Source organism: Crinia signifera, chromosome 6 (genome assembly GCF_055691185.1).
Source record: "Crinia signifera chromosome 6, ASM5569118v1, whole genome shotgun sequence".
Lineage (NCBI taxonomy): Eukaryota > Metazoa > Chordata > Amphibia > Anura > Myobatrachidae > Crinia > Crinia signifera.
The window spans coordinates 36196651-36224630 of NC_139222.1; the positions used below are offsets into that span (position 1 = coordinate 36196651).

General features: G+C 47.1%; 1 protein-coding gene across 2 annotated transcripts in view; it reads right to left on the reverse strand.

Annotated features, from left to right (window-relative positions):
* Window positions 1-261: 261 nt before the first annotated feature.
* LOC146007535 (zona pellucida sperm-binding protein 1-like) overlaps window positions 262-27980 on the reverse strand; it is a 30389-nt gene continuing 2670 nt past the window's right edge. The window contains exons 3-11 of one of the 2 annotated variants that reach the window (XM_083145967.1): window positions 27333-27618; window positions 26409-26599; window positions 25828-25925; window positions 25112-25239; window positions 5578-5767; window positions 3461-3578; window positions 1422-1503; window positions 737-820; window positions 262-645 (exon numbers count right to left, since the gene is read on the reverse strand). In XM_083145967.1, coding sequence (XP_083002093.1) covers window positions 500-645; window positions 737-820; window positions 1422-1503; window positions 3461-3578; window positions 5578-5767; window positions 25112-25239; window positions 25828-25925; window positions 26409-26599; window positions 27333-27618 — 1323 coding nt within the window. In that variant the 3' untranslated portion in view covers window positions 262-499. The remainder of the gene's footprint in view (window positions 646-736; window positions 821-1421; window positions 1504-3460; window positions 3579-5577; window positions 5768-25111; window positions 25240-25827; window positions 25926-26408; window positions 26600-27332; window positions 27619-27980) is intronic. The other variant, XM_083145968.1, reaches the window with a different exon arrangement.

Genomic DNA, 27980 nt, shown 5'->3' on the forward strand with positions numbered 1-27980 from the left:
GGAACTTTATCTCGCTCCGATCTTCAATCAATCTCCCGCTACGTCAAAACACTGTCCCAAAAGAGTCAATTTAAGGAGACTACAAGGTTTTAAGTCTGTGGTTCACTCACACAAACTTTATACATAGATATAGACATCTGATAATTTATACACTAGGGCAGGGATGGGGAACCTTTGGCCCTCCAGCTGTTGAACTACACATGCCAGCATGCCCTGCATCAGTTTTAGCATGGCCAAAGAGCAAAACTGTAGCAGGGCATGCTGGGATGTGTAGTTCAACAGCTGGAGGGCTGAACGTTCCCCATCCCTGCACTAAGGTATGGTCAGGGATTCCTCTAGAATAGATCTAGGGGTGTAAACAGCCTCCAATTATGACAGACCTGGCTCTGAACAGGCTATAGTGCTTGAGCAGAAGACTAGAAGACTAAACGGGGGTATAAATAGTTTTCGGTCAACTTTAATACCCACAAGTGCATGGACATTACAGAGTAGGACAGTTTCACCTATGACGGAAAGGGCCTGTGAGCTGAGCGGTAAAATAATTCCATTTCAGAGCATTTGCAAGCAGCAGCATTACAAGCAGAAAAGCAGCAGCAATGATGGTCCATGAAATAGCTGGCGTTAGGTACTGGAGCTGGGTAATTCCTGAGGAGACATTTGTAGGGAGAGAAAACGCATGTTAGTAAACCAGGAGAAGCCATTTCTGAGGTATTTCTTAGTAAATCTATGCCCGTACCTAAGTAGTCATCCTTCTGCTGGAAAATGAGAGGTCCAGTGGAGCTAACCAAGTGCAACAGCTCAGCTTCAGAACGTCGGACTCCTAAAGAGGGAAAAGTAAGTGTAGAGGAGGTAGGGTACATTAGTAATCCAGCCATGATGGATGCTGAGAGGGAAACACACCAAACAGGAAGTCAGCAATGATAGAAGCTGGGTAAAGGGAGGGGGAAGCACACCAAAGAAGATGCTGGCCATGATGGATGCTAGGAATAAAACACACCAAATAGGAAGCCAGCTATTTTGAAAGCTAGGGAGGGGGAAGCATACTAAACAGGAAGTCAGCCATGACTGATGCTGGGAGGGAAGCACACCAAAACAGGAAGTAAGCCATGGATGTTGGGGAGCGGGGGAGGCACACCAAACCTCAAACCAGACATGGTTAAAAAGTCAAAAAAAGGAAGCTGAAAATTGGCAGGCAAGCCAGACAAGAGGTCAGCCATTAAGAAAGTGGTGATGGGAGCAGGACGATTAGGAAGTGATAGGGGCGCGTGGCTGGTAGTAAGCCAGGCAGGAAATCAGCCATGACTAAAGCTGGAAAAGGGTGAACTAAAAAGGTGGAAGCCAGTCAGAAAGACCATTATAGAAGGTACAATAGATTTGGGGAGCAAGCAACAAGAGTGACCATAATAAATTAATTTACTTACTGTGTGTCACGTTACGGCACTGAGATGTGCAGGTTTCAGACACAGATGGAAGACAGATGGACACGCTGCAGAATATATACACCTGGAAGACAATGGAGTAGTAATTCAGATGAAAGGGAAATTTACCTAGAATTGCCTATTTAAATATATAAGCAGTAATATTGCTGGAAGGTTCAAATTCAGGCACAAAGTTGAGATTAGGGTAAAATTGTAGGGTAACATTTTGATTAATATAGCGTCACCATATTATATTACATTTTGTTTAAAAGGGCGCTACAAGTTGTTGGTGGCAGCGCCGTACATAGAACACACGTTAGAACAATGCAGGGTGCACAGAACTAAACAGTAGTAACTGACAAACTAAAACAGAGCACAGGTGACAATTCGCAGCACATACTTATGTCTGTAGTAGTAGCTGAAATACTGACTACACACCCCAGTCTCTCATTACATCACAGCCTGATTTATGGCACTCTTTCTCCTAATTAATAAGGGATACACCAGCTTTCCATAATTGGTGCAGTGTCCGCATACTGGGCCAGATGTATCATGCTTCAAAAAGGAGAGTGATAAAGAGCCAGCCAATCAGCTCCTACCTGCCATGTTACAGGCTGGGTTATATTATTTATTTATTACCAGTTATGTATATAGCACACACACATTCCTCAGCGCTGTACAGAGAATAGTTGAACATTCCCATCAGTCCCTGCCCCAGTGGAGCTTACAGTCTATATTCCCTACCACATGTACACGCACACAGACATTCTAGGGTTAATTTTGTTGTTAGCCAATCAACCTACCAGTATATTTTTAGACTGTGGGAGGAAACCGGAGTACCCGGAGGAAACCCATGCAAGTACGTGGAGAATATACAACCTTCGCAGACTTAGGGCCATGGTGGGGGAAAACCCATGACCTCAGTGCTGTAAGGATGGAATGCTAACTAATACACCGTCCGTGCTGCCCATTTTGAAAAATGACAGGTAGGAGTCGATTGGCTGGTTTTTAATACTTTTTGAAGTTTGATACATCTGGCCCACAGTGTGAGTGTGTGTATATGCATTACATGCAAAACCAGTATTACTGCAGGCATTATGTATAAGTATAAGTTCTGCTACTACTGCGGACATTAGGTAAAAAGAGCGCTACTACAGCAGGCATAATGTGTATACACGACGTTACTGTTGCAAGCATTATGTGTATAAGTGACATCACTACAAAGAGCCGTTAAGTGAGGCGGGGTGTCGCAAGTCAGAGAGGCTCCCCCCCCCCCCTGACTATCCCCCCGCTGAATGCCCGGTGCCTAAAAAATATATAAATCTGTGATAATGGGGGCTAAGTAGCCTCCAAAAATGGCATTCGCCACCGAGGAGACAGCCGATAGAGGTCACCCTGCACCTCTAGTGTCTGTCAAGGTGCCCAGCATTACCCGGAAGTACAGATTGCAGGAGCAGTGGACAAAAAGCAACTAATCCCACAAGGAAACGAGCATGTAGGTAAGCAGCACTTATATGGCATAATGTATAATAGGCCATTACGGTGTGTGGCATAATGTGTAATGGCCATTACAGTGTAAAATGTTTCTGCATGCCTACGGCACACACTTTTCCTCAGTTTAGGGTATGTGGGGGGGGGGGGGGCACCAATTTCTTTTCTGGCGCAGTGCAACAAGATGGCTAGGTTATGGCACTGCTGCTACTGGCCACATTATGTGAATGAGGCAGTACTACTATTACAGGCATTATACACCCTGTATTCAGCATGCGCCTTAGGCAAAAGCAGTCTCTTTGTAAAGTAAGGGAGGGCGCCGGTAGAGAATCCAGAGAGCGCTCGAGACCACAACATCTTTCCATGTTGCAGCTGCCATGAATGCTGAGGAAACTGAATCTACGCATTAGAAATGTTTTGTCACGTCAATAATGCCAGTGTCAGGAGATCCAGGGAATCATGTTACTTATTACTTAAGTGATCCAACGCCGGTATTTTTTAAAGCCAGCTTTGTTCATTATATAGTGTCTGTTACTTTGCCCTGTCACTACCTGTGTGTGGTTTGGGGAACCAATAAAAGTGAAGGCCGAGACCACAAATCTTTGGTAACTTGAGGGAACGGGTCCCGGCAGCATCTTGGTCATCGGATCATCTTCTGAGTATGGACATCTGTGGAGACAAACGTATCATCCATCACAGGGTGGTCTGGTCTGGTTACACTGGAAACTCCATTATGGAGCAGGATAATAATCAGCTGTCACAAAGGGTTTCAGCCTAGTGTTAAGATGAGGGGAGGTTCCAGGGGTGGGGCTGCCGAACCTATTAAAACCCATGCAGTTCCTCCTCCTGGACTGGGGTGTCGCTCTCTGCTGTGGCATTTCTAGCACAGTCTGGTGTAGATCTAAATACAGACCAAACTGTATTAAAGGACCAAGGGTGGGATGTTCTTAAATCCGCAGCCCCCCTCCGCCGGGCTTCCCATAATGATCGCATATGTTCTAACATATGCGATTATTAAGGCAATGGACAGCTATTGCGATAAGAGCTGTCCCTTGGGATGCGGCCACATCTGAGACCCGGGAGTCCATCTGCGCATGCGCAGAGTGCCGGAGCTGGCCGCAGGGCATGCTGGGAGGGAACCGTGATGGATCCCTCACACAGCGCTGCGGTAAGAAGCCCATATGCTTTTGCTGGCGATTCCCTCCGCAGCGCTGACACTGTATTAATATACATCGCTGCCCTTCGCCTGCCAGCCGCCGCGATGCTACCGCATATGTACTAACATATGCGGCCAGCATCGGGTTGCGGTGACGAAGACCCCCGTGATACCTGTAATGTGGTGTGCAGGGGTCTCCGTCACATCCCGGCGGCTGTCAGTGTCCCCCTGCGTCTCCTCCTCCCCCCTGCAGCCGGATATCCTCCCGGCTGTGACACCTGCTGGGGGAGGAGGAGATCGATGGAGGACGGGAGGGGGGATCGCGTGGACAGCGATAGAAGCCCATAGGCTTCTATAGGGTATTGCCACCCAGAGGGTGGCGAGACCCTGCCAGGCGGAGACGGGGCGGACGGGTGATGGTACATAGGAAAATGCGGTAAAACCCCCGTTTTACCGCATTTTTCCTTTAGTACATCCCGCCCTTAGAGAACATAGAAATGCGGTAAAAAAAACCCGGGGTTTTTACCGCATTTCTGGGTTAGAGCATCCCGCCCCAAAGCAGAGTGTGACAGGCAGGAAAAGAGGAACTGAATGGATTTTGAAATGCGCAGGGTGCTAGAATGAACACTAAAACAGATACCGGTTCTTTTAAACTTCAATACCTTCCATATCTGAGAATAGTATTTACTGACATTTACAAGGGTTAAGAAAATAGAAAAAAGTTGACAAACATACACGCACAAAGCCATAATATGCATATATATTACAGTACATCATTGTATAATCAAGTCTTTATCCAGTTCAAATCACATGACCATATCATATGGGGTGGCCAAACTGGTCCTCAGGATCTACCAACAGCTCATGGGTGGGATGCACTAAAGGAAAACTGTGATAAAAACCTGTCGCATTTTGTATGCAGGAAAACCCGCATGCTGGTTTTTGCTGCGTGGGGGGGGGGGGGGTTCCTCCAGCAAAAGCTGGCGATACCCCATAGAAGCCCACCACCGCCTCGCAAGGACCGCTGACGACCCCCTCACCTATGTCCGGGCAGGCTCCTGCCGTGCAGGCCAGACCAGTGAACTCCTCTGCCCTAGACCCATACTTCCCCTTCCGGGTGCAGGTAGGAGGAGGAGGGGGGAGCAATCGGGGACCCACTTACCCTCCGCTGAGTGCTTCGCAAAGGGTAGCTCTTCGCATATATGTTAGAGCATATGTGATTAGTATCGATGCAGTAGCCTGTGAGGGGGGTAGAGTGGGGCAGGGTGGATGTTAGTGCCCCCCCCCCCCCCCCATCTTTCAGGCAACCTGTGGATCTATAGTAGGAATGAATGCAGAATGTTTGAAAATGTGACCGTAAGGACTACAGCTGTGCACCAGCTAGGTGAGTTGGAAAACATGGACACTGGCAGACAGAGGCCCAGTTTGACCACCCCTGGTCTAGACTAATTGAGTGATGATGCTCATGCTTGCAGTATCTCCAAGAATATTCAGGCGGTTACTGTAACTCACCCATCATAAATTATGTTCCATTGAGTGGTAGACTTGGGATCCGAGCTTGGGGTTCCCCAACAGTGGTGTAGTCGGAGATGCAGCCTGGGATCAGAGGGTTGTAGAAGTCTAGCCTCAAAGAACACAAGTTCTTGAAGTATAATCTGAAGGGGGAAGTCCGTTGCTGTGTAGAAGTTGGAATATGAGGAACCTGCGGTAGAAAAAAATAAACAGTAGTCATTTATGAACACATCTTACAGCAAGAAGGCCATACTAAAAACCCATTTGGTGTCCTTGCATGGGTCCCGTACCTAGGCTTACAGTCTAGCCCTTTAAACCAGGATGCTCATGGATTACATTAGGTTCTGTGGATGACTAAAACCAGGCTCAAAGTCAGCCAGTCACAGAACCTCTGTAATTCATTAGTGTCCTGGTTTAAATGGCTAGTATGGCAAGCCTGCCCATACCACGTCCCACTAATGTTGGCTTTTCGTGTAGGTGGGTTCCTCACAAAGAGATAGTTGACGAATAAACTGATGACCTAGAGGTGCGAGACTGCTTGAACAAATCACATTACTATACAACTCTCACCTGTCTTCTCTTAATGCTACATTCAAATAAGTCCTTTGATGGATTTTGTTATGGCTTATTTACCTCATCTACGAGTGCCGGAGAAATGATTGCTTCTATATAGTAATTTTGGATTTTCAGTGCTATGCATTGGTTTGGTCAGGGGCGGATCCAGGATAAAATGACAGGGGGGGCACCATGATAAAAGAGGGTTTAGGTGGGGGAGGGCCAGTTTTAGTGGTGCCAGTGTACATGCTAAGAGAGCGGCAGAGAGAGGGTGGCATTTGGGATTAAAAATAGGCCCTGGCGGGGGGCGTGGCCTGGCTGCCGAGCGGGGAAGACGCGAGTCCGTGGGGCTCCCTGAGGACGGCTCGTTTAGACCGCGCTTAAGCCTCCTCACACGCCGCAGATTAACCAGAGTGCCTCCCTTACCTCCCCGCCATCCCGTAGAACGTCGCCGCAGAGCCGGGGGACTCTCCGTGAGCCCTTGCAGGTTGCGGCCTGTTCAAAGGGATAAAGCCGGGGCCTTGATTTCCGGACCGCTCGCGGCCCTGACTACCGCAGACTAGAGGGGGGCGGCGAATTGATGACAGACGCCGGGTAACGAGGGAGACCTGTGCCTGAACCACCGGGGAGCTTGAAGGAAGGAATATCGTCGCTGGGTGCCCCTGGTGATACTTAAAAGGCTCCTACATACCGGATCCCTCTCCAGAACAGCAGCGGCGGCCATCTTAGCGAGGGGATCAGCGCCCACCCACTGCACAGTGCTGCAGCTATACTCCTCGCCGGATCACCCAGCTTGGGTGCTGCTAAAATACACAGTAAGTGGATGCAGGCAGCACAATTTGGAATACACACTGTGGGTGACCCCAATCTCTGCTAGTGACCCCTGAGCCTGCCCTATCAGGTCTATGGTGGAGTACTGTCACAAAGGACATTCACATCCCTGAGAGGACATTTATCCCTGGGCTGCTTGCCTTACTCTGAGACTCATAAAAGATCATATACTAGCATTGCCTGATTGAGGACCTAGGGTTTTTCTTCTATATATATCTCTTTATCCCTTGAGGAGATACCCATTAGCTACCTCCAATCAGTGTATACCCATATCATTAATGAACCTGGAGTGCCCTCCGGTGGAGACTCTCGGCAGCACACTCCTCCAACCTGACACCCTGTGATAGCTGCATTTAGAACCTTCAATTACCCAGTGCGCCATCACCTGCTAGGCGTCCAGCTATAATCTACATCTGTTTTGCTCAAATTGACTATTTTGTTGACATCATTAAACATTGTGGCACCCCGACCTCTGTGAAGCCTGGGGGATATCTCCTAGATATTACGTGCCGCCCGAGGTGTGGGCTCCCGGACGGAGTCTAGTGATAATGAGTCTCTAATTAGTTTGGCTGCCAGGCCATGATCCCCTAGCCACCCGCCAAATATGGGGGGGTGTTGACGCTACCTCCCTCTGGGCGCACTTTACCTAGTCCACGATGACAAGCCACTGATCTATTAAGGACACCCACCCTCAGAGATCCCTGCACCCTATCTACATATGGGGAAAAGGAAAGGGTCCCAGACGCCGGTGACCAAAAGCCAAAGTGGCAGCCAGCTACAACCAAATATATTTCGATATCTCACTCCAAGCTCTGATTTACACGCAGACGACTCGCAGCCCTCCTCAGAGGCCTCACGGTCACCGAGGGACCCACTTCAAATGGAGTCATCTCCAGTCCTATCTCCTCCTCAGAACCCTGAAGTGACTCTATCTGAGGTCCTGACTTATCTCCGCACCCTACCCACAAAAGCGGACCTTCCGTCCAAAAAAGATTTTTTGGATCTAGAACAGTCCCTACGAGAGTCAATCAAACTGGAGGTATCTGCTATCCAATCTGATCTTACCCAGACGACACACAGAGTTGCAACTTTAGAGGACCGTACTGATACGCTGTCAAACTACCAGGATAAGCTACGTGAGGTGACGGCCACTCATGCCCAAGAATTAAAACTTCTCCAGCGTCGTCTGGACGATATAGACAACAGGGGGAGGAGGAACAACCTTCGGGTCCGTGGACTCTCAGAAGATATCCAAGGCCCAGGTCTGATAGACGCTCTAACAAAAATTTTTAATGAGATAACAGAGGCTGCGCCAGAAACCCCTATTCTATTCGATCGGGCTCATCGGGCCCTGAGACCCCAAGGCTTGCAGTCGGAGAAGCCACGAGATGTCATCTGCAGGCTGCACTACCACAGAGAGCGAGAGGACATTCTGTTCAAGTCACGGAAACTGGAAGCCATCGAGTTCAATGGAGACAGAATAAACATCTTCCCCGACCTCTCATGGAGCACTCTCCAGCAGAGGCGTATGCTCAAACCCCTCACGGACCTTCTGAAACAGAAACACATAAGATTTCGATGGGGCTTCCCATTCAGTGTCCAAGCATCACATGAAGGGAAGCAAGCAATCCTACAGGAACCATCCGACTTAGACACCTTCTGCTCGACCCTGGATATACCCAAGCCGCACCTCGCCGACTGGGTCCACATGATGAGCCGCCTGGACCCTCCCCGTCTGCCGCCGGGTGAGCTGCCGTGGCGGGTGGCGGGTAGGGAGCCTGGAGCGTCTCCTTCTGCCGGCTCGGCCCATCGAGACGCAGTTACCTGATACACGAACTCACCTGCTAGTCTGGCTCAGCTGGGAGGAGATGGAAGACTGGTCGAATGCGTAAGACCTTATATTGACAGAGTTATATGTGCGAAATCTGTTTCTTAATGATGTCACTACTGTTATAGTTATGTTACACTCTTTGGGAGACCCTCCCCGGTATTATTAGAATTTACAGTATTTAGACCTCGGTTGGTTGGGTGCGGGTAGTTGAGATGAAGTTACTTTGGATACGGGTAGTTGAGGCGAAGTTATTTGTTGCCCTTCACAAAACTAGATAGGGACGTGGCGGTCCTTTTCCTGATGACGCATACCCCTGGGTTAGACTTCAACTTTCAATATTCCCCTAGTAGAGGTAGCTGATTTCTCTACTGATCTACAGGGTGGTGCTTTTCAGGAGGGGTGTCCTTGAAATAATTTAACTCCAACGTGGATATACTTTCCCAATGCTATATATTTTTCCTTTTTTGCATTCCCGTTGGGTTTTCTCTTTTAGTCTAAGAAATATTAGATTCCAAATAGTGTGGCTTTGTTCTAGGCCCGGGGGAGGTGGCGGACACGTGCCCCAGTATGGGTGAACCACACAGTTGCTGGATGGCGTTGTCAATAATTGGCATCGCTGTTTCCGCCAGTGGTTATGTTTTTCTCATATATCTTGTTTATGAGTTTTCAAATTCTTGTGTTAAGAGATATATTGTATGTTTTTCCTTCTCTTCCTTCTTCCCTTTCTCTTCTCCTGCCCTCCTCCCCCCCCCCCTGCCCAGGGTTCTCGCCCCTTATGGATTCATAGATATGGTAGGAAGGCCTCCATTCGCTGTTCATCCCCCCACATTTTCTTTGAAATGTCGACACGGAATGCACTAACCCTTAACCTTTTTTCCCTGAATGTAAAAGGTCTTAATGTGCCGGAAAAAAGGTCTACTTTGCTGAGAGAACTTAAGTCCAAAAAGGTCGACATTGCCTTCATCCAAGAATCCCATTTCAAAAAAGACGCTGCACCTAGATTATACAACCACTTCTACCCTGCTATATACACCAGCAACAACCCACTAGGTAAGACCCTAGGAGTAGCCATATTATTGTCTCGTAGACTCCACCCAACAGAGGTTACCCATCATAATTTAATAGAAGGACGGTGCCAAGTACTCAAACTCACACTTTTTTCTCAAAAATACACATTTGTTAATGTGTACTTCCCCAATGTACACCAACGACAATTCCTTAGTAAGGTCCTGCGTCTTATCGCGCCATTGAGAGAGGGCTGCCTAATATTTGGAGGAGATTTTAACTGGTCACTAGATCCATCAATAGACTGTAATCCCCCCCCCAATTCTCCTCGCCTCCGTGATCACCGTAAGGTTAAACAGCTTCTCCATGAACACCAGTTGATAGACTTGTGGAGGGTACACCACCCATCTGTAAAAGATTACAACTATTTCTCACATCCACACTCAGTGTACTCCCGGATAGATTACTTCTTGGTGGACCACCAGTTCCTACAACACTTTGCTAGCAGTGATGTGGGTCAGATTACATGGTCCGACCATGCCCCTATCTGTGCCAGAATTATAACTCCCCTCGCTCCCCCGCGGATGTGGTCTTGGCGTTTTAATGAGCTTCTCCTCTCAGATGTTAGGGCGAAAAAGGAACTGGCTTCCGTGATTTCGGATTATATTTCTAACAACGACAACGAATTAGCGTCCCCAATATCTATCTGGGAGGCACACAAATGTGTGATTAGGGGAAAATGTATACAGCTGGGAACCTTGATTAAAAAAGAAAAGGAGGCTAAGAAAGCGGAATTGTTAGAACAAATAAAGACCCTGGAACTCTCTCACAAAACCTCCCTCTCCCCTACGGTACTACAGGAATTAACTAAGGCCAGATCGTCGCTTAATCAATTGCTACAGGATAAAACGAAATTAGAACTTCGTAAGTGTAGGCACAAATTCTATCTATGGGGTAATAAACCTGGCTCGATGCTAGCGAAAGCCCTTAGAGCCCAAAGGGCGCAAACATATGTCCAAAATGTAGTCGATCATACCGGTAAAAAGGCCCACACTTTCCCACAGATCGCGAAGGCCTTTGAAGACTTTTATACCCGTCTATATAACTTGAGGGGGGACTCATGTCAACCTGACAGGACTACCCTAAAACAGGACATTGACAATTACTTGACTTCGGCCCATTTCCCACGCCTCTCGGAGGTGGATGTACAATGGCTTGAACAACCCTTTACTATAGAAGAGCTTGAACAGGCCCTCAAGAACACTCCTTCCGGAAAGAGCCCCGGCCCGGATGGATTTACAATAAGCTATTACAAATCCTTCGGCTCGACTCTAATGCCTCTTTTCTTAAAAGCCTGTAATTCTATATCTAAGGACTCTAGTTTTTCGCCCCAAAGCCTAGAGGCCCACATCTCTGTAATTCTCAAAGAGGGAAAAGACCCGGCCCAATGCGCAAGCTATAGGCCAATCTCGCTTCTAAATGCAGATCTGAAACTTTATGCTAAACTCATCGCGCAACGTCTGGGATCCCTTCTCCCTGAACTAGTTCACGGAGATCAGGTAGGATTCGTTAATGGGCGGGAAGCTAAGGATAACACAACTAAAGCAATTGACTTAATACACTTTGCAGGGCTTCAGAAGGCGCCTGTGGTCTTCCTGTCAACAGACGCAGAAAAGGCCTTTGATAGAATAGATTGGTCCTTTATGGAAGCCTTACTTAAACATATCGGGCTAGGCCCGAGCTGCTATTACCGTATCCTTGCCTTATATAGCACCCCCTCCGCCCGGGTGAGAGTCAACGGAGCCCTTTCGGATTCGTTTAGAATTAATAATGGTACGCGACAGGGCTGCCCCCTCTCGCCCCTAATTTTTGTTTTATGTATAGAGGCATTGGCACGTGCGATCCGACAGAATGGAGATATTAAGGGCATAGAGGTTGGACGGACGGAACATAAGCTCGCTCTTTATGCTGATGACCTCCTGGCATCAATATCAGACCCAATCACCTCTCTGCCGTCCCTGATGCTAGAATTTGAAAGGTTTGCTCACTTATCAAATTTTAAAATTAACTATTCAAAATCTGTTGCCTTGAATATCTCTGCACCAGGCAATTTAGTCGAGGGATTTAAAAAGGCGTTCTCATTTCAATGGCGTGATGACCATTTTAAATACCTGGGCATCCAGCTATCAAAAAATAACGCCAATCTCTTCCGGCTCAATTTTCTTCCATTACTGACCAATATAAAAGCAGAATTTGCAAAATGGTCGGCCCTTCGACTGTCTTGGCTGGGCAGAGTGAACACGGTAAAGATGAACATTCTCCCGAGAATATTGTATTTATTGCAGACCCTCCCGATCATGATCCCATCCTCCTTCTTTAAGGAGTTACAAGGTATAGTCGGGAAATTTGTCTGGGGTAACCGCAGGCCACGAATCTCCCAAAGAATCCTCATACAAAACCGCGACAGAGGAGGACTGCAACTTCCCCACTTTCTTAGCTATTACCACTCGGTACACCTCTCCAGGATTATGGAGATGACGAGACCTCTACAACATAAGCAATGGCCTGCCATTGAAGGCCATGCGGTGGGTATTTCCCCTCGGGTTGCACCCTGGCTTCGGAAGATACCCCTTACGAGACACCCAACCTTAACTCCCACACTCCAATGCTGGGTAAGGTATAGAAACCTCCCCTATTTTAAATCAGGCACCTCGCTTCTTACCCCCTTAATAAATAACCCTGAGTTCCCCCCGGGAAATGCCCTGCGGACTCTACCTGCGCGACACTCGATAGATGTGTCTTATTTAGGACAGCTAGTAGATAAATCTGGGTTGAGATCCTTCTCCGAACTGCGCTCTGACATTGGCCTCCCGGCGAACCTCTTCTGGCTTTACCTCCAGATCAGACATTATGTTTCCTCCCTCCCCGTCCGGGAGCAGGGTTGGGAACCCACTCCTTTTGAATCACTTATCCTCTCGCAAGAGTCCCCAAGACATTTGGTCTCTAAATTATATCAGATATGCCTAAGTAACCTTGCAGACGACAGGCCTGCCTATGCTGTGGCATGGAACAAGGAGCTGGGTCGGGATTTGTCGGGAGACCAATGGTCTAAGATCTTTAAGTATATTTTTGCTTCCTCATCTTCGATACAGACTCTAGAAACCCAATATAAGATTATGTCGCGCTGGTATAGATGTCCGTCGACACTGCACCAAATGAATAGAACGCTACCCAATCTCTGCTGGAGGTGTAATCAGTCTCAGGGCTCACATATACATATATGGTGGTCCTGCCCATCTATTCAATCATACTGGCGCCAGATCCATAGTCTAGCGGAAAAAATAACTAGTGCTCCCTTACCTTTCTGCCCAGAGTTCTGGTTATTTAACCTTGTAGACCTACCCATTTCTAAATTTAAAAAGTCCCTGATTAGGCACCTACTGAATGCAGCGAGGGCGGTAATACCATGTCACTGGAGGTCTTCGGAACCTCCCCCTATCTCCCACTGGTTCCGCAGAATTGACCTATACACGGCCATGGAAGATCTAACTTCTTTCCTGAAGGATCCGGCGCAGACTTTTGCTGCCACTTGGCTGAGCTGGCTCACCTTCAAGGAATCCCCAGAGTACGCTACTGTAACCTCGGCAGGTCAGGTCCCTGCCCTTACGTGAACCCTGGGCAACCTCCTCATACCCACCCTACCCCCTTTTTTTTTTTTTTTCTCCCCTTCTGTCCCCTCTTTTTTCTTCACTATGTTTCCTTCTTTAAACAACTTATTGTCATATACTACGTCATTATATGTATTCAGCCTTCAGTGGCCTGTTCAGCCGTTCGGACATCGCTCGGGATAAATTGTCATCTAGATCCTGGGGAAGGAAACGCTTGTTTACTGTATATTGAATTTTGCACTGGATCATTCAAATGTTTTATACTGTACTTGAGTGCACTACTTTGTTCTAGACTGAAGACTGTTTGTACTGAAGACTGTTTGTATGACTATTTCTATATTTCTAATAAAAACTGATTGCGTAAAAATAGGCCCTGGCATTTAAAGTTCGCAGGCCCACCATGGCAACAAAAGTGAAAGATGTAGTTGTGCGCGCGCCAAAGGCACGCTCTGGAAAAGGGGGTGTGGCCACTCAACAGGGGGCATGTCCTTGAGTGTAGTGTACAACACCATATACAACTTCTACACATTATGCAACAAAATACTAGACCCCATTATACTTGCCCCTTACACATGATGCCAAATGGAATGAGCCAAAATTTACATAATGCCACACGGATTGAGCCAAAATTCACATAATGCCACATGGATTGAGCCAAAATTCACATAATGCCACACGGATTGAGCCAAAATTCACATAATGTCACAAGGATTGATCCAAAATTCACATAATAACACACGGATTGAGCCAAAATTCACATAATAACACATGGATTGAGCCAAAATTCACATAATAACACACGGATTGAGCCAAAATTCACATAATGCCACATGGATTGAGACAAAATTCACATAATGCCACACGGATTGAGCCAGAATTCACAAAATGCCACACAGATTAAGACAAAATTCACAATACGCTTCATAAACAGGGACATTGTCCACCAAAGGTGTGCATTAAACATTTACACCAGTCATGTCCAACGTTGGCCTTACAGATGTTGTGAAACTACACATTCCAGCATGCTTTGCAATAGTTTTAGCATTCTCTAATAGCAAAACTGTGGCAAAGCATGCTGGGATGTGTAGTTTCACAACATCTGGAGGGCCAACGTTGGACATGCCTGATTTACACCATAATGTCCACTGCACGTTAAGTTACACGGCATAATGTCCATTATGTATTATGCCAAACACCATAATGCCTATTAAAAATTATGCTACATACAGTAAGTGCTGCTTATCTACATGCTCATTGCCAAGGGTTCCATGCTCATTGCCAGAGGTTCCATGCTTGTTGCCATGTGGGATTACATGCTCATTGCCAATGGGGAATACATGCTCGTGGTAAATGGGGGACAGCCGCCGCCAGGCAGAAGTGATAGCCACTGACAGTGGCAGAGCCTGGCTGTATTCCGAGCACTTCAGGTCCCAGCTATTTGAAATAATACCCATTTCACACCAGAAAATGCATTCCCAGGTTGGCCCCTTTTACACCAGCCTAGTCCCTGCATTTTCTGGTGTGAGGGGGAGAGAAAACCACCCCTCCCCCCCCTTTAACCAGTTATCTCATTTAACCGGCTATATCTTCGGAACTAACTGACCCATTTACATGAGACAAGTATCATATTGAAGAACTTTTGAGTGGGCTTTGAATGATTTTGGTCCAGTGAAACTGGAACGTTTGGTTCTAGAGTAATCTGCCCTCAAAGAACATGAACAGCCATGAAATTACATTTCAAAAATAAAAAAAATCGATTTACACGCTATATCTCTGGAAACGATTGACCGATATGGACCATCCTGGTATCATATTGAAGGCCCAGCGATTTGGAATTGAATGACATCAACCACAAGCTCCTGTGATGCCAGGGGGGGAACTGGCAGCCGTCGGAACTAGGTGGGGGTCGGAATTGACAGGTCCCATATTATCCTATGGGGAAAAAATGTTACAGATTTGCCAGGCGATATCTCCGGTTTCCGGGGGGCTAGAGACACGGGGCTGGGCTCGTTGGAAAGCTCTGGTCCTCATCTACAAATTGAATGACAGGGGGGGCACGTGCCCGGGTGCCCCCCCCCTGAATCCGCCACTGGGTTTGGTCTATGAACTATGAAATGTAACCATAAAAAATGTGGTTTCATACCAGCATAGTTCGGATAAATGTTGTGGCAAGACCAATGTTGTAGTACGATTAATACCATGTGTCCAATGCACTGTCCCATGTGGCGTAGGGGTGGTACAGTAGGTACAAATAGAGGGTGTTTATCGCCGGTACAAGCGGAACGCTTGTGATTGGATGTTTCGGAACGCTCTGCTGCGGGCAGTTATCTGTACACTTGGTCGCTCAGGTATATATAGAGTTGGAGTGTGTTTAGACAAAATTGGAAAAAATGGAGTGTATACAAGACATTCCAGAGACATCTGTATCTTACTGGTGGCTAATAGGGACTGAGTTTGCGGCACATAATACGGTTTAGTGGGACATACACCTAGCAGAAAAAGACACAGCTACTGCTGCCAACTGGAACACATCTCTACCTCCATGTGAGTGGAAACAATTTTATGTGCATGATTATAAATGATCCTCTTTTAATTAAATGGTGCAACAAGGGTTCTGCAGCACCTAACAAACTACATAAAGAAATGAGCAACACAAGAAAGACAAAAGGAACAAGACAACATAGGACAAGGACATGATGTATAAATATTGCTGCATCAGCCATGACACTGAAATAAGCACCACTGGTGGCAGAAGCGGAGCGTTAGATGCCAGGAAAAATACATGAGTGGAAAAAGGGCCCTGCTTGGGAGAGCTTACATTCTAAAAAGGGGAGGGGCTTACAGACAAGGGTGACAAGTGGGGCAGCAGTGAGCATGTGACAGAAGGAAAGACTGCTATCAAGAACCAACCAATCAGGTCCTCCTAACTATATACAATACCAATGACTATAAAGACATCCAACCATTCTTGATATTATCTCAATGACAAGGCAACTGAATGCCATAAAACACCCATAAGCTGATTTGTATGCATGAAGCTAACCTGAATTCTAGAACGATAGTGCTTGTTCAGCAGCAGGGGAGTGTATCGGGACAACCTAAGATCTGTACATCCTGCATTCCTGAGTGCGCAGTAAGAAAACCAGTCCTACAAGTATCTCTGTACAAGTTACCTGCCCTTTAGCTACACCATCTATCAGGTTGATACTTGAATAAAAAAAGGGAATCCAAGTGAAAAGGATAACCACAAATCTTGATCCTGCAGTGGTCACGATGGTTGAGGTAACGTGTGGTAAATGATATGGAGACGGTTTCCATAACATTTAGTGACATTAAAAACAGATAACAGGAGAGACCAACCAATCTGCTCCTGTCATTTTTGACACACCCCTTGCAATGACAGTTAAAAGCCAATTGGCTGGTGCTTTAGGCTAGTGGTTCTCAACTTCAGTTAAAATAATTAGCTTCACCTGAGGATCTTTCAAAATGTGTCAGTGCGTAAGGAGTGGTGCACTCATCATTACTCAATGACAGGTGATCTGTAAAACATGAACTGTTGGGGGTCTTTGAGGACCGAGGTTGGGAACCACAGCATTAGGGCTCTGGACGATAGATAAGCAATAGGTTGACCAGTTCAAAAAGTTGGTAAGCTATTTTCTGGCCATCTACCTGGACTATGATCGGGATGCTTGGCGAGGGTACATATATCCACTGATTTGGCTTTCATTTGGTTAAACTTTGAGGGACATATGCACTAAGCTTCAAAGGCTCCAATTATACTTACGATAATTGCTTTTCTTCCTAGAGATCCCATGGCAGCCAGGACCTTGGGATTTCATCCCTCTCCCTTCAGATAGACAGGTTGTTTTTTTCCAGGACCTCCCCCTTCCTGTATAAAGCCTCTCTCCTCCCCTTCCTCCTTGTCTTTTTGAGTGTCTCTTCAACTTCGGTCCTAAGAAAAAAACACACAAGGGGAGGGCAAACTAATGGCTGCCATGGGATCTCTAGGAAGAAAAGCAATTATCGTAAGTATAATTGGAGCCTTTCTTCTACGATCCCCATGGCAGCCAGGACCTTGGGATTATACCAAAGCAGAAAGAGGGAGGGACACCATAATGTCAAGTAAAGTAATTTAATCAGTAAGGACACTGTGGAGAACTTGTTCCCCAAAACATGGTTTTGAGACGTTAAGGGCGTAATGTCTTGAGAAAGTATGCACAGACTTCCAGGTAGCTGCGCCGCAGATGTCTTTGATCGACGCTTGAGCCTTCCTTGCCCATGACGTCGCCATGGCCCTAGTGGAGTGTGCCTTTATGATGCTCGGGGCTTCTTGCCCCTCTTGCTTGTAGCTGAATGTGATGAGGTCACGAATCCATCTTGCCATAGTCTGTCTAGATGGGGACAATCCTCTTCTTGCCCCTTCCGTGACTATAAATAGATTCTTTGAGATCCTGCTCTCTTTCACTCTGTCCAGGTAAATAGTGATACCTCTCACTAGATCCAGTGTGTGCCAGATTTCTTCCGTCTTATCCTTAGGATCAGGATAAAAGGCTGGGAGCGTGATCTCTTGGTTTATATGAAAGGAGCTCACGACTTTTGGTAGGAAGTCGGGATGCGTTCTCAGGACTACCTTGTCTGGGAACAGAATTAGATAGGGTTCCTCTATATACAGGGCCTGCAGCTCACTGATCCTCCTCGCCGACGTGACTGCAACCAGAAACAGGATCTTCCAGTTCAGGTACTTCCAGGCTGTCTCTTGTAGTGGCTCAAAGGGCTCCTTTGTGAGAGCATTCAGGACTAGGTTCAGGTCCCAGGGTGCCACCAGTGATCTGAACGCCGGTCGAGTTCTTTTAACTGCATTACCGAACCTCTTGATGAGGTCCTCTTCTGCCAGTTTCCTTCCCAATAATACACTAAGGGCTGAAACCTGGACTTTCAGGGTTGATCCGGCCAACCCCCCTTCGTACCCCAAGTACAGAAATTGTAATACTTGTGAAATGGTGGTCTGATCTATATCATTTGCTGAACCCCGCCAGCGGATGAAGGCTTTCCATACTCGATAGTATACTAGGGAAGAGACTTCTTTCCTCGCTTTGAGAAGCAAGTTGACCACTTGATCCGATAGGCCACGACTTTTCAGGATCCTCCTCTCAATTTCCATGCCCTCAATGATAGTGTCTCTGGATTTTGATGAGCCACTGGGCCCTGGTGTATCAGGCCGGGAACTAGAGGTAGAGTCATGGGGCTCTGGACTGCCAACTTCAGGACCGTGGAGAACCACGACCTCCTCGGCCAGAAAGGGAGAATTATGATCACTGTGACCTCGTCCTCTATGATTTTCTTTAATACTCTGTGTATCAGGGGGAATGGGGGGAACACGTACCCCAATTGGAAGCTCCATTTTATCGAAAAAGCGTCTACTGCCGCTGTCTGGTATAGATAAAACCTGGAGAAGAATTTTCTGACCTTCCTGTTCGCGGTCGTCGCCATGAGGTCCACCTCTGGCCTCCCGAACCTTTGGACTACCTGATTGAATACGTCTGAGTCCAGCTCCCATTCTCCCGGAAGAATCTTGCTCCTGCTCAGGAAGTCTGCCAGGGTATTTTCTTCCCCTGGGACAAATACGGCTGTCAATGAAAGGATGTTCTCTGTTGCCCAGCTCATGATCTTTGAGACAACTGACATCAGATCTTTGCTTCTTGTTCCGCCCTGATGATTCAGGTGCGAAACCACTGTCGTGTTGTCTGAGAAGACTCTTAGGTGCCTTCCGATCAGTCTTTCTGCAAAGTGGTTTATCGCCCGCCAGACTGCCTCTGCTTCTCTCCAGTTGGACGACTTTCGGCTCTCTTTTGCTGACCATACTCCTTGGATTGTCAGGTCCTCTAGATGGGCCCCCCATCCAGTTGAGCTGGCGTCTGTTGTGACCACCTGAAAAGAAGGGAGAGCCAATGATGTCGCTCTTTCTTCCATCCCCATGCTCCTCCACCAGTTCAGTGATTCTATCACTTGTGGTGATACTCTGATGCTGGTCTCCAAAGCTGCACCTCTTTTTATATATGGCAGAATTGACCATTGGAGCTTCCTCAGCTTCCAGTGAGCCCATGGGACTGTTCCAATAGTTGACATCATCATGCCTAGCAGTTTTACCAGCTCCTTTAGTTGGATTGATTTTGACTTTACTATGACCTTGATTGCCGATCTTATCCTCTGACACCTTTCTTTTGAAAGACTCACTTCGAAAACTTCGGAGTTTATCACGACCCCCAGAAACTGTACTTTTCTTGATGGCTTCAACTGACTTTTTTGGAAGTTTATTATCCAGCCGTGGACCTGAAGAAATTCTATCACGGTCTCTAAGTCCCTTTGGACCCTCCTTTCTGACGAGGCCGCAATCAGCAGGTCGTCTAGGTACGGCCAGATCCGAATGTGCTTTAGCCTCAGTTCCGCTATTAAGGTAACCAGGAGCTTTGTGAATACTCGGGGGGATGTGGCCAAGCCGAAGGGGAGACATCTGAATTGGTAGTGCTTGCCCATCACGCAGAACCTCAGGAACTTCCTGTCCTGGACCTTGATTGGGACATGGTAATATGCGTCCTTGAGGTCGAGAGAGACCATAAAGTCGCCTACTTCTATGCCCGCCAGAATTGACTTCTGGGTTTCCATCCTGAACTTTCTCGTATTCACATATCTGTTCAGCTTCTTTAAGTTCAATATCATGCGGTAGCTCCCTGAGCTCTTCTTTACCAGGAAGATGTCCGAGTAGAAACCCTCTTTCTGTTCTCGGTCTGGTACTAATTCTATCGCTTTTATAACCTGCAATTGTGTTACAATCTTGTTCATCTCTATACGTTCTACCTACCCCTTTCTTGGGAGTTCTCGATACCCAGAATCGGTCTCTTCTTGGTATCTGTATAAATTCTATTGAGTATCCTTCTCTTATGATTCTCATTGCCCATCTGTCCTGGACCGTGTTTTCCCAGATTCTTGAAAACTGCAACAGGCGGGCTCCCACACATGGGCTGTAGTTGTCATTGTCTGGGCCCTCTTCTAAAGTTCTGGCGAAAGGACTGTTTCGACGCCTGGAACATTCCTCTCTGGTAATAGGGCCTCCCGGGCCTATATCCCCTTGCCGCTCTGTATTGCTGCCTAGATGAGGATGTAAACGGAAATCTTGGCTTTTTATCTTGCGGCAGCTTGAGGGATTTTCCACCTGTAATTCTGTGGATCAGTGCATCCAATTTCGAACCAAAGAGCTGCTCGCCTTCGAATGGAAGGGACACCAGTCTGTTCTTTGAGTGGGAGTCCGCTGCCCAGGCTCTGAGCCAGAGAGCTCTCCTTGTCGACACGCCTGCCGCCATGGATCTTGCCGAGAAGGATACCATGTCTATTGAGGCCTCACAGACAAACTCAATTGCCTTCTGCATCATTTCCAGGTTCTTTAGGAGATACTGCCTAGATATCTTTTCATTGATATCAGTGTGCAGTGACGTGCTCCAGAGTCTCAGCGCCCTGACTACTGATGCGATCGACACCCCTGATTTTAGTGCTACAGCTGACGAAAAATGCAGTTTCCTCAGGGACCCCTCCATTTTCCTGTCCATGGGATCTTTAAAGGATGCCCCGTCTTCTAGGGGAATCGTGGTCTTGGAGGTTAGCTCCGCCACTGCAGCGTCCACTTTTGGCAACGTGCACCACTTTAAAAACAGTTCGTCTTTGACTGGGTACATATGGTCTATCCTTGACAGTTTCCCCTGTCTTTTATCCAGGTTCGACCACTCTTTCAGGATTATATCCTTCATGACTTTGTGGACTGGGAAGTGCCTACCCTTTTTCGACCTATCTTCGTACAGTATATCCTCCCCTTCGGTAGGAGTGACTGTCTCCTTGATATTCATGGTCTTATAGATAGCCTTCAGTATGCTTTCTACATTATCAAAATTAAACGCTCTGAGGTCTTCCTTGATTTCTCCTTCTTCAGAAGAAGTGTCATCCTTATCCCCTATCTGACCCTCTGAGGAGGCGTCTCCATCACTGAGGTCTGCTTGGTCCCTAGATCTCTTGTTCGCCTGGGAACTTTGGAACTCCTGTTTTGATACAAATGAGTTCCTCATCCAGTCCATTAGATCAAGTAGAATCTTAGACTGGTCTGGGGCTGGTATAGGGTTAACCTCGCATCTGTCACACAGAGATTTCTCCTGAGGACTTGAAAATGCAGCGTCGCATTCCATACACTTTCTATCAATATTCTTCTTTTTTGCGGTTTTCTTTTTTGGGACTGTGTCTGCTTCTTTAGGAGGCACACTAGCAAAAAAGACAAAAATAAAAATAGAGGCATCCGTCACTATCTAAACTACTGAGAAAAAACCATTTCCTGGAAAAATTACTGTAGAGCTTACCTCACAAGGGCACTATCAGACCTATGGGGGGAGGGCAGATCCATTTTCTTGGCAGCAGTATAGACAGACCTGCACAACCAGATCATGCAGGTTTAGTATACACATGTACACTGTCTACGGCACAAAGTAGCAGCAAGTAAAACACAGCTCTTTTACCTTACTCAGAAGCGCAGCTGTCTCTAGGTCAGTGCATGGAAGAGAGGACGCCCAAAATGATTCACCTGTGCTGGGTTTAAATACCCCGCTACCTCAGGCATCCTGGGATCTTCCCCAGTGCTTCGTGGGATATGTAGTTCCTAGCGACAAAAACGAGAGGCTGGAGAACAGTGCCTCCGCTGCTACAGACTCGCCGCCGCACTGCCTTGTGGGGGCTGTAGTCTGGCAGCGCCTTCGCCGCTCGCCGGAAGCTATCCACCCACTGCCTTGTGGGACTTGTAGTCTTCCGGCGGCAGCTACACGCGGCGGAGCTCAGCCGCTCGCTGCCGCCCGCCGGAAGTTTAGCGCTTATCCTGGTGCATTCTGGCGCCTGTAGTCTTCCGGCGGCTTCCTGTCCTGCTCGCTGCAGCGGGCTCCGGACTCCTGCCTCTGAACGGGCGCCGCACGGGGACGGCCTTACCCCACGCCAGAGCTCCATCCGGGCATGTAAGTGCAGGACAATTTTCACATATATTTATTTCGCCCGGGTGCAAGAAACCCCACAGGGACACCTCCGGGCTAGCCTGTATGGGCAGGAACCCCAATAGGTCACGCTCCCATATGCCCTTATCCCCCAGAGTGACCCTTGCATCAAGGAGGTAGCTCTAGTAAGAAAACAACAAACCTATTCCCTAGACTAACTGAACTAGGAGACAGGAAAAAAAGACAAGGAGGAAGGGGAGGAGAGAGGCTTTATACAGGAAGGGGGAGGTCCTGGAAAAAAACAACCTGTCTATCTGAAGGGAGAGGGATGAAATCCCAAGGTCCTGGCTGCCATGGGGATCGTAGAAGAAAAAGTGATAAAATGGAGAGTGAAACCAACCAACCAATCAGCTCCTGCGTGACAAACAGTCTGTGACATGTCAGATAGGAGCTGATTGGCTGGGGGTTTATCGTTCTCCATTTTATCACTTTTTGAAGCTTAGCGCATCTGGCCCACAAAAAAAAAAATGGTGTTGACCATTTTCATCTGACTTTTGTGTGGTCATGATGCTTGGCCTATTTTTATGTGCTTCATCTCCGTCCACCACTATAATGAATCTGCCCCCGATTCCGATAAGAGCGAAGCATGGTATAAGGCTAACAAATTTTAAAAACTCTCATGAGGGACAAGTTACATATACACGCACTTGTATGTAGACAGAACCATGTGGTTCTCCAGACATAGATACTAGAATACATAGTTACATAGTATTTAAGGCTGAATAAAGACTCACAGCCATCTAGTTCAGTGGTTCCCAACCCTGGTCCTCAAGTGCACGTTTTCAAGGTCACCCGGCAGGTGCACAGATTATTCAGGCACATTTTAAAAGATCCACAGGTGGAGCTAATTATAGCACTGATTCTGTGTGGAGACCTGCAAAACGTGCACTGTTGGGGGGTACTTGAGGACCAGGGTTGGGAACCACTGATCTAGTTCAACCTTGGTGTATTTGGCTTCCTCCCTTGTTAACAGATAATTTAACGTTTGTCCAACCTTATTTTAAAAGTATTTATTGTGTCTGCTGACACCACCTCTCCAGGAAGAGAGTTCCATAGTTTGGCTGCCCTGACTGTAAAAAATTTTTTTTCTTCTAATGGAATGAAATCTTCTTTCCTCTAATCTAATCTCATGTCCTCGTGAGTCCTTCCTTACAGTAAAAAGGGCACCTGACCGTTCCATATATTGGCCCCTGATATATTTGTATATGTTAAGCATGTCCCCCCTTAAACGTCTCTTCGCTAGCGTAAACACTCCTAAATGGTTCACTATCTTCATAGCTTAAATTCTCCATTCCCTTTATTAGCTTTGTTGCTCTTCTTTGGATTCTTTCCAGTTATAGGATGTCCTTTTTATAGTGTGGGGCCCAGAATTGTACTCCATATTCTAGATGTGGTCTAACCAGTGCTTTGTACAGTGGCATGATCACTTTTGAGTTCCTAGCCTCCATTCCCCTTATATGCTTGCTAGTATCCGGTTGGCCTTTTTTGTTGCTATATGACATTGAAGACTACACCCCAGCTTGTTGTCCATTTGGACTCCTAGGTCCTTTTCAAGTTCTGAACTACCCAGTGCCTCCCCACTTAGGATATAGCTAGCACATTGGTTATGTTTCCCAAGATGCATAACCTTGCATTTATCCACATTGAACCTCATTTTCCACTTTTTACCCACTATTGATGTTAAGCTCACAGGGCTAATTAGCTGGGTCATCCCTTTTTCCCTTTTTTAATATTGGTACTGCCTCAGTTAATCTCCAGTCTTTTGGTACCTTACCAGATGATGAGCAGTGGCAGTTTTTACCTATGTGCTGCAGCCACCCCTGGTAAAATCCGCCACTGTGTCTGCCTAAAGTGAAGCCAGATGCAGTCTGCGAGACTGCACTGGCTTCACTGTGACTGGCAGTGACTTCCTATTGGAAGTCTGACCTGCCAGTCACTCAAGGCAGTCCCATCGGGAGGTGTTCCCTCCCTCCGGGATGACTCTCTCTGCGCGAATGTGCGGCAGCCACCAAAACGGGTTCTGCGCATGCGCAGTACTGCGGACCATACCGCGCATGCGCTGGAACCTGCTGGCTTGAGCCAGCGCATGTGCAGTATGTATGACGTTAATGCGCATGCGCTAGCCCCGTGCAGGGACAGGGGTGCGTGCGGCGTCCGGGGATGGCGGCAGTGACCAGGGAAGGCAGCGGAGGGGGGGGCGGCGCATTGCGGCAGCCCTCCCCCTCCATAATGGTAAGAACCGCCACTGATAAGGAGTTCTCAAAAACGTAATACAGAGGGGTTCGTTTACTATTGATGTATTTGAAAAACTTTTTGGGATTGGTTTTGCTCTCCATGGCTATGCGCTCTTCATTTTCCCTTTTAGCTGTGTACAGTGTAAGTTCTTTTTACATAATGGATTTCCCTTTTGGTTATTATAACACCAAGACAAAGTTCGTATTTAGAGCACCTGTTTATGGTAGTCTATACCTGAGGTCTAGCAATGCTTACTCTTCGTGTATGTGTACTGCAGCCAGACCTCCACCTGGAACCACTGAAGGTTACTAGGGAAATGTCTGTGTTCTAAGCACCTTTAGAAATGCGTAGCTCCAAGCTTAGTTCTCCACGTTTCGACACGGATGGAAGAGGCAGCGGCGAAGGCACTTGGGAAGTCACAGACACTGAGACGGTGGTATTTTGTGTACACCGAGCCGTTAACCTTAAAACGAGAAGAGAGAAATCCAGAGCATGATCACTGGATACAAAAAGAGAAGCATTGTGGATGTTAAGTTGGTTAGTAAAAAGAGGTATTAAAAAATTTTGTAAAAAGAGGTATTAAAAAATTTTGTAACAAAAAGTTTAGAACATTCAATACATACCTGAAGAACTCAGCAAGGGGTTTGTGTTCTCCTCCACTACCACCGCAGACTGCTCACCATGTTGCCTCCTCGTCCTGGTCCTGACCCTACATATCTGCTCCTTGGTCTTCTTTCCCAAGTCCCCACACTAGGACACTCCTGGACGCTCATTTAGGCATCTACTACAGCTCTTCACCGCACTTGTGGCTACACTAAATTGTTCCCCTGCTCGGCTCCTCTAACCTTCCCCCAGGTTACTTGTCTTCCTGGCTGATTAATTCACAGTCTAATTGGAGCACACGCCAAACTCACTGCTTACCCACCACCCCACCCCTAGGTATACTGATGGCATTGGTGCCGATCCCTGTGCTTACAAGAAATGGAATTGGTTAGGGAACCTCAAGGGGTGTACCTTGCACCCATGTACATTGTTTCTACTTAACACTTACCGGACATCGCCGTCTCTGGTTATAGATCCGAAAGCGGAGACCATAATAGTTGGCTTTACGTACAGAGACATCTCATACACTAGTTGTCCGTTAGAAACCTGAAAGACAGAGGCTGAAGCCATCATCGGTATCAATGTGAGGCTCTGTAAGCAGACGGGTGTGGGTTGTTAGGTCTACAAAAACCAGGTCGACATTGGGTCAACATGGGTCAAGGTCGACATGACATTAGGTCGATACAAGCAATAGGTCAACATGATCTTTCATTGTTTTTTAGCCGAATGTCGACACAGTCGACATGGACACAGATTGAAGTGCATCGCTTGCAATGCTTCGGGCACGGTGCCTCGCTGCGCTCGGCACACTATTTTATTCTCCCACCACGCCCTAGTGGATGGTAGGACATGAAATACCGCCTGTCGGCACATGTCGGCTCAAAAACAAGTTAAAAACCCCATGTCGACCTTTTGACTGTCGACCTTGCCCATGTCGACCTAATGCTTGTGTCGACCAGACCCATGTCGACCTAGTTGCTGTAGACCTAATGACCGTATCCCAAGCAGACACACCTGTTGTGTCCTCACCTGATGCCTACCGCAGGTCGCCAGGAGGCCTTTAAATTCAAAGATGTCCCCGATCACAATAGGAGAAGGACATGTGTCAGGATCCAGAACAAGTGAAGTCAACTCCAAGGGTGGACTGGTGACATAGCGCGAGATGGTCAACTGGAAACTTCCGTTAGGGAAGCAATATAATGACGCTAAAGACACTGACGCTAAAGACAAAGAACATTGATGAGTCATTAGAGGGACGTCTAAGCATCTGGAAGGTAAGTTATGGTAGCAAGTGCAGTGATGTCCCGAAACAGGGGTCTTCCCAGTGTTTAGGATCGCATCAAATTAAACCATGCAGAATTAGGTCAGCAATTGTAACAGATATATAGCATCATGCAGGATCCATGATGACAGTAAGTGGGTGTTGGATCCAAGACTGACCAAGTGCACCCAGGGATGGATAATTTTTTGCGGAGGTTTTTGTGTATGGGAGTGGGGTAGTGCTGCAGCTTCACCTATCTGCCAATGTGACAATGATTAATGGTGCTCATCACATGCTTCTCAGGCCCATGGAGGACAGCAGCAGCCGCCTCGTCATGGGAGGGCTTTTAATCAGAGGCAGAGCTGAACCTGTGATGTCTCCTACAGAGTAAGGTACAGAGGGACAAACACAGGCTTTTCATGTATATATTTATAGTTCTATATTTTAATCACACACACACCTGCTGTTACACATTGACCAAGTTTATACTGCCTTTACTCTGTGTTTTGACAGTGTAATATTCTCCTGTGCAGTTTGGGGCCAGTAATGACAAGTGCAAAGGGGGGCCCCCTGTCTAAAGTGACCTGGGGCCCCCAGAGCCATAATCCGGCCCACATCTGGTAGTACATCTTTTGGAGAGCATGAAAGCACAAAGTGAGGCAATGGGAGGAGAATGACAGCAAGCCCAATACCTAATTGCTCCGGGGTTGGTGTTGGGACTGTTGTAGCTATTTTCTCAGTTTGGTGACCTGTTGTTACGGGTTTACGGTCAAACACAGAGGTTGTCCTCTGGTACTGCGTTGTCGTCTCAAGACCTTTGGCAGTAGGTGTGCGAAGCGTGGTCCACCTGGTACTGCGGGGCTTCGGAGTACGGACAATCACTCGATCGTGTTTTGATTTTGGTTTAGGGCAAACGAGATCAATGTCTTCTGTCTTCTCATCCCCATTTAACCTCACACGGAGAAGCCATATACCTTCCTGTTCGGAAAGAAAAAAAAAACCTCAAAGCAGTCTCACTCATAAGCACAACTCCTAGGAAGATCTGCATGTAGAGTATAGGACATTTCTGAAATAAAGCACGGAACACACCGCCAATCTTGCAGTGGAACAAGATCACCACCCCTGGTGTGGTTGCAAGCAGAGATGCAGGTGCCGGCTACATGGGGGCAACTATTTATTATATAACGCTTACTTGTAGGGGAACAAAAAGACAACTTAAACCACCTTAAAAGACATATAGAAAAATAAAATCCATCATCTATCTTGTCACATGCAGGAATAGCAGCATCCATAGGTGCCGATTTTTGTTTTTGCTGGTGAGTGCTCAAGCCACAAATATA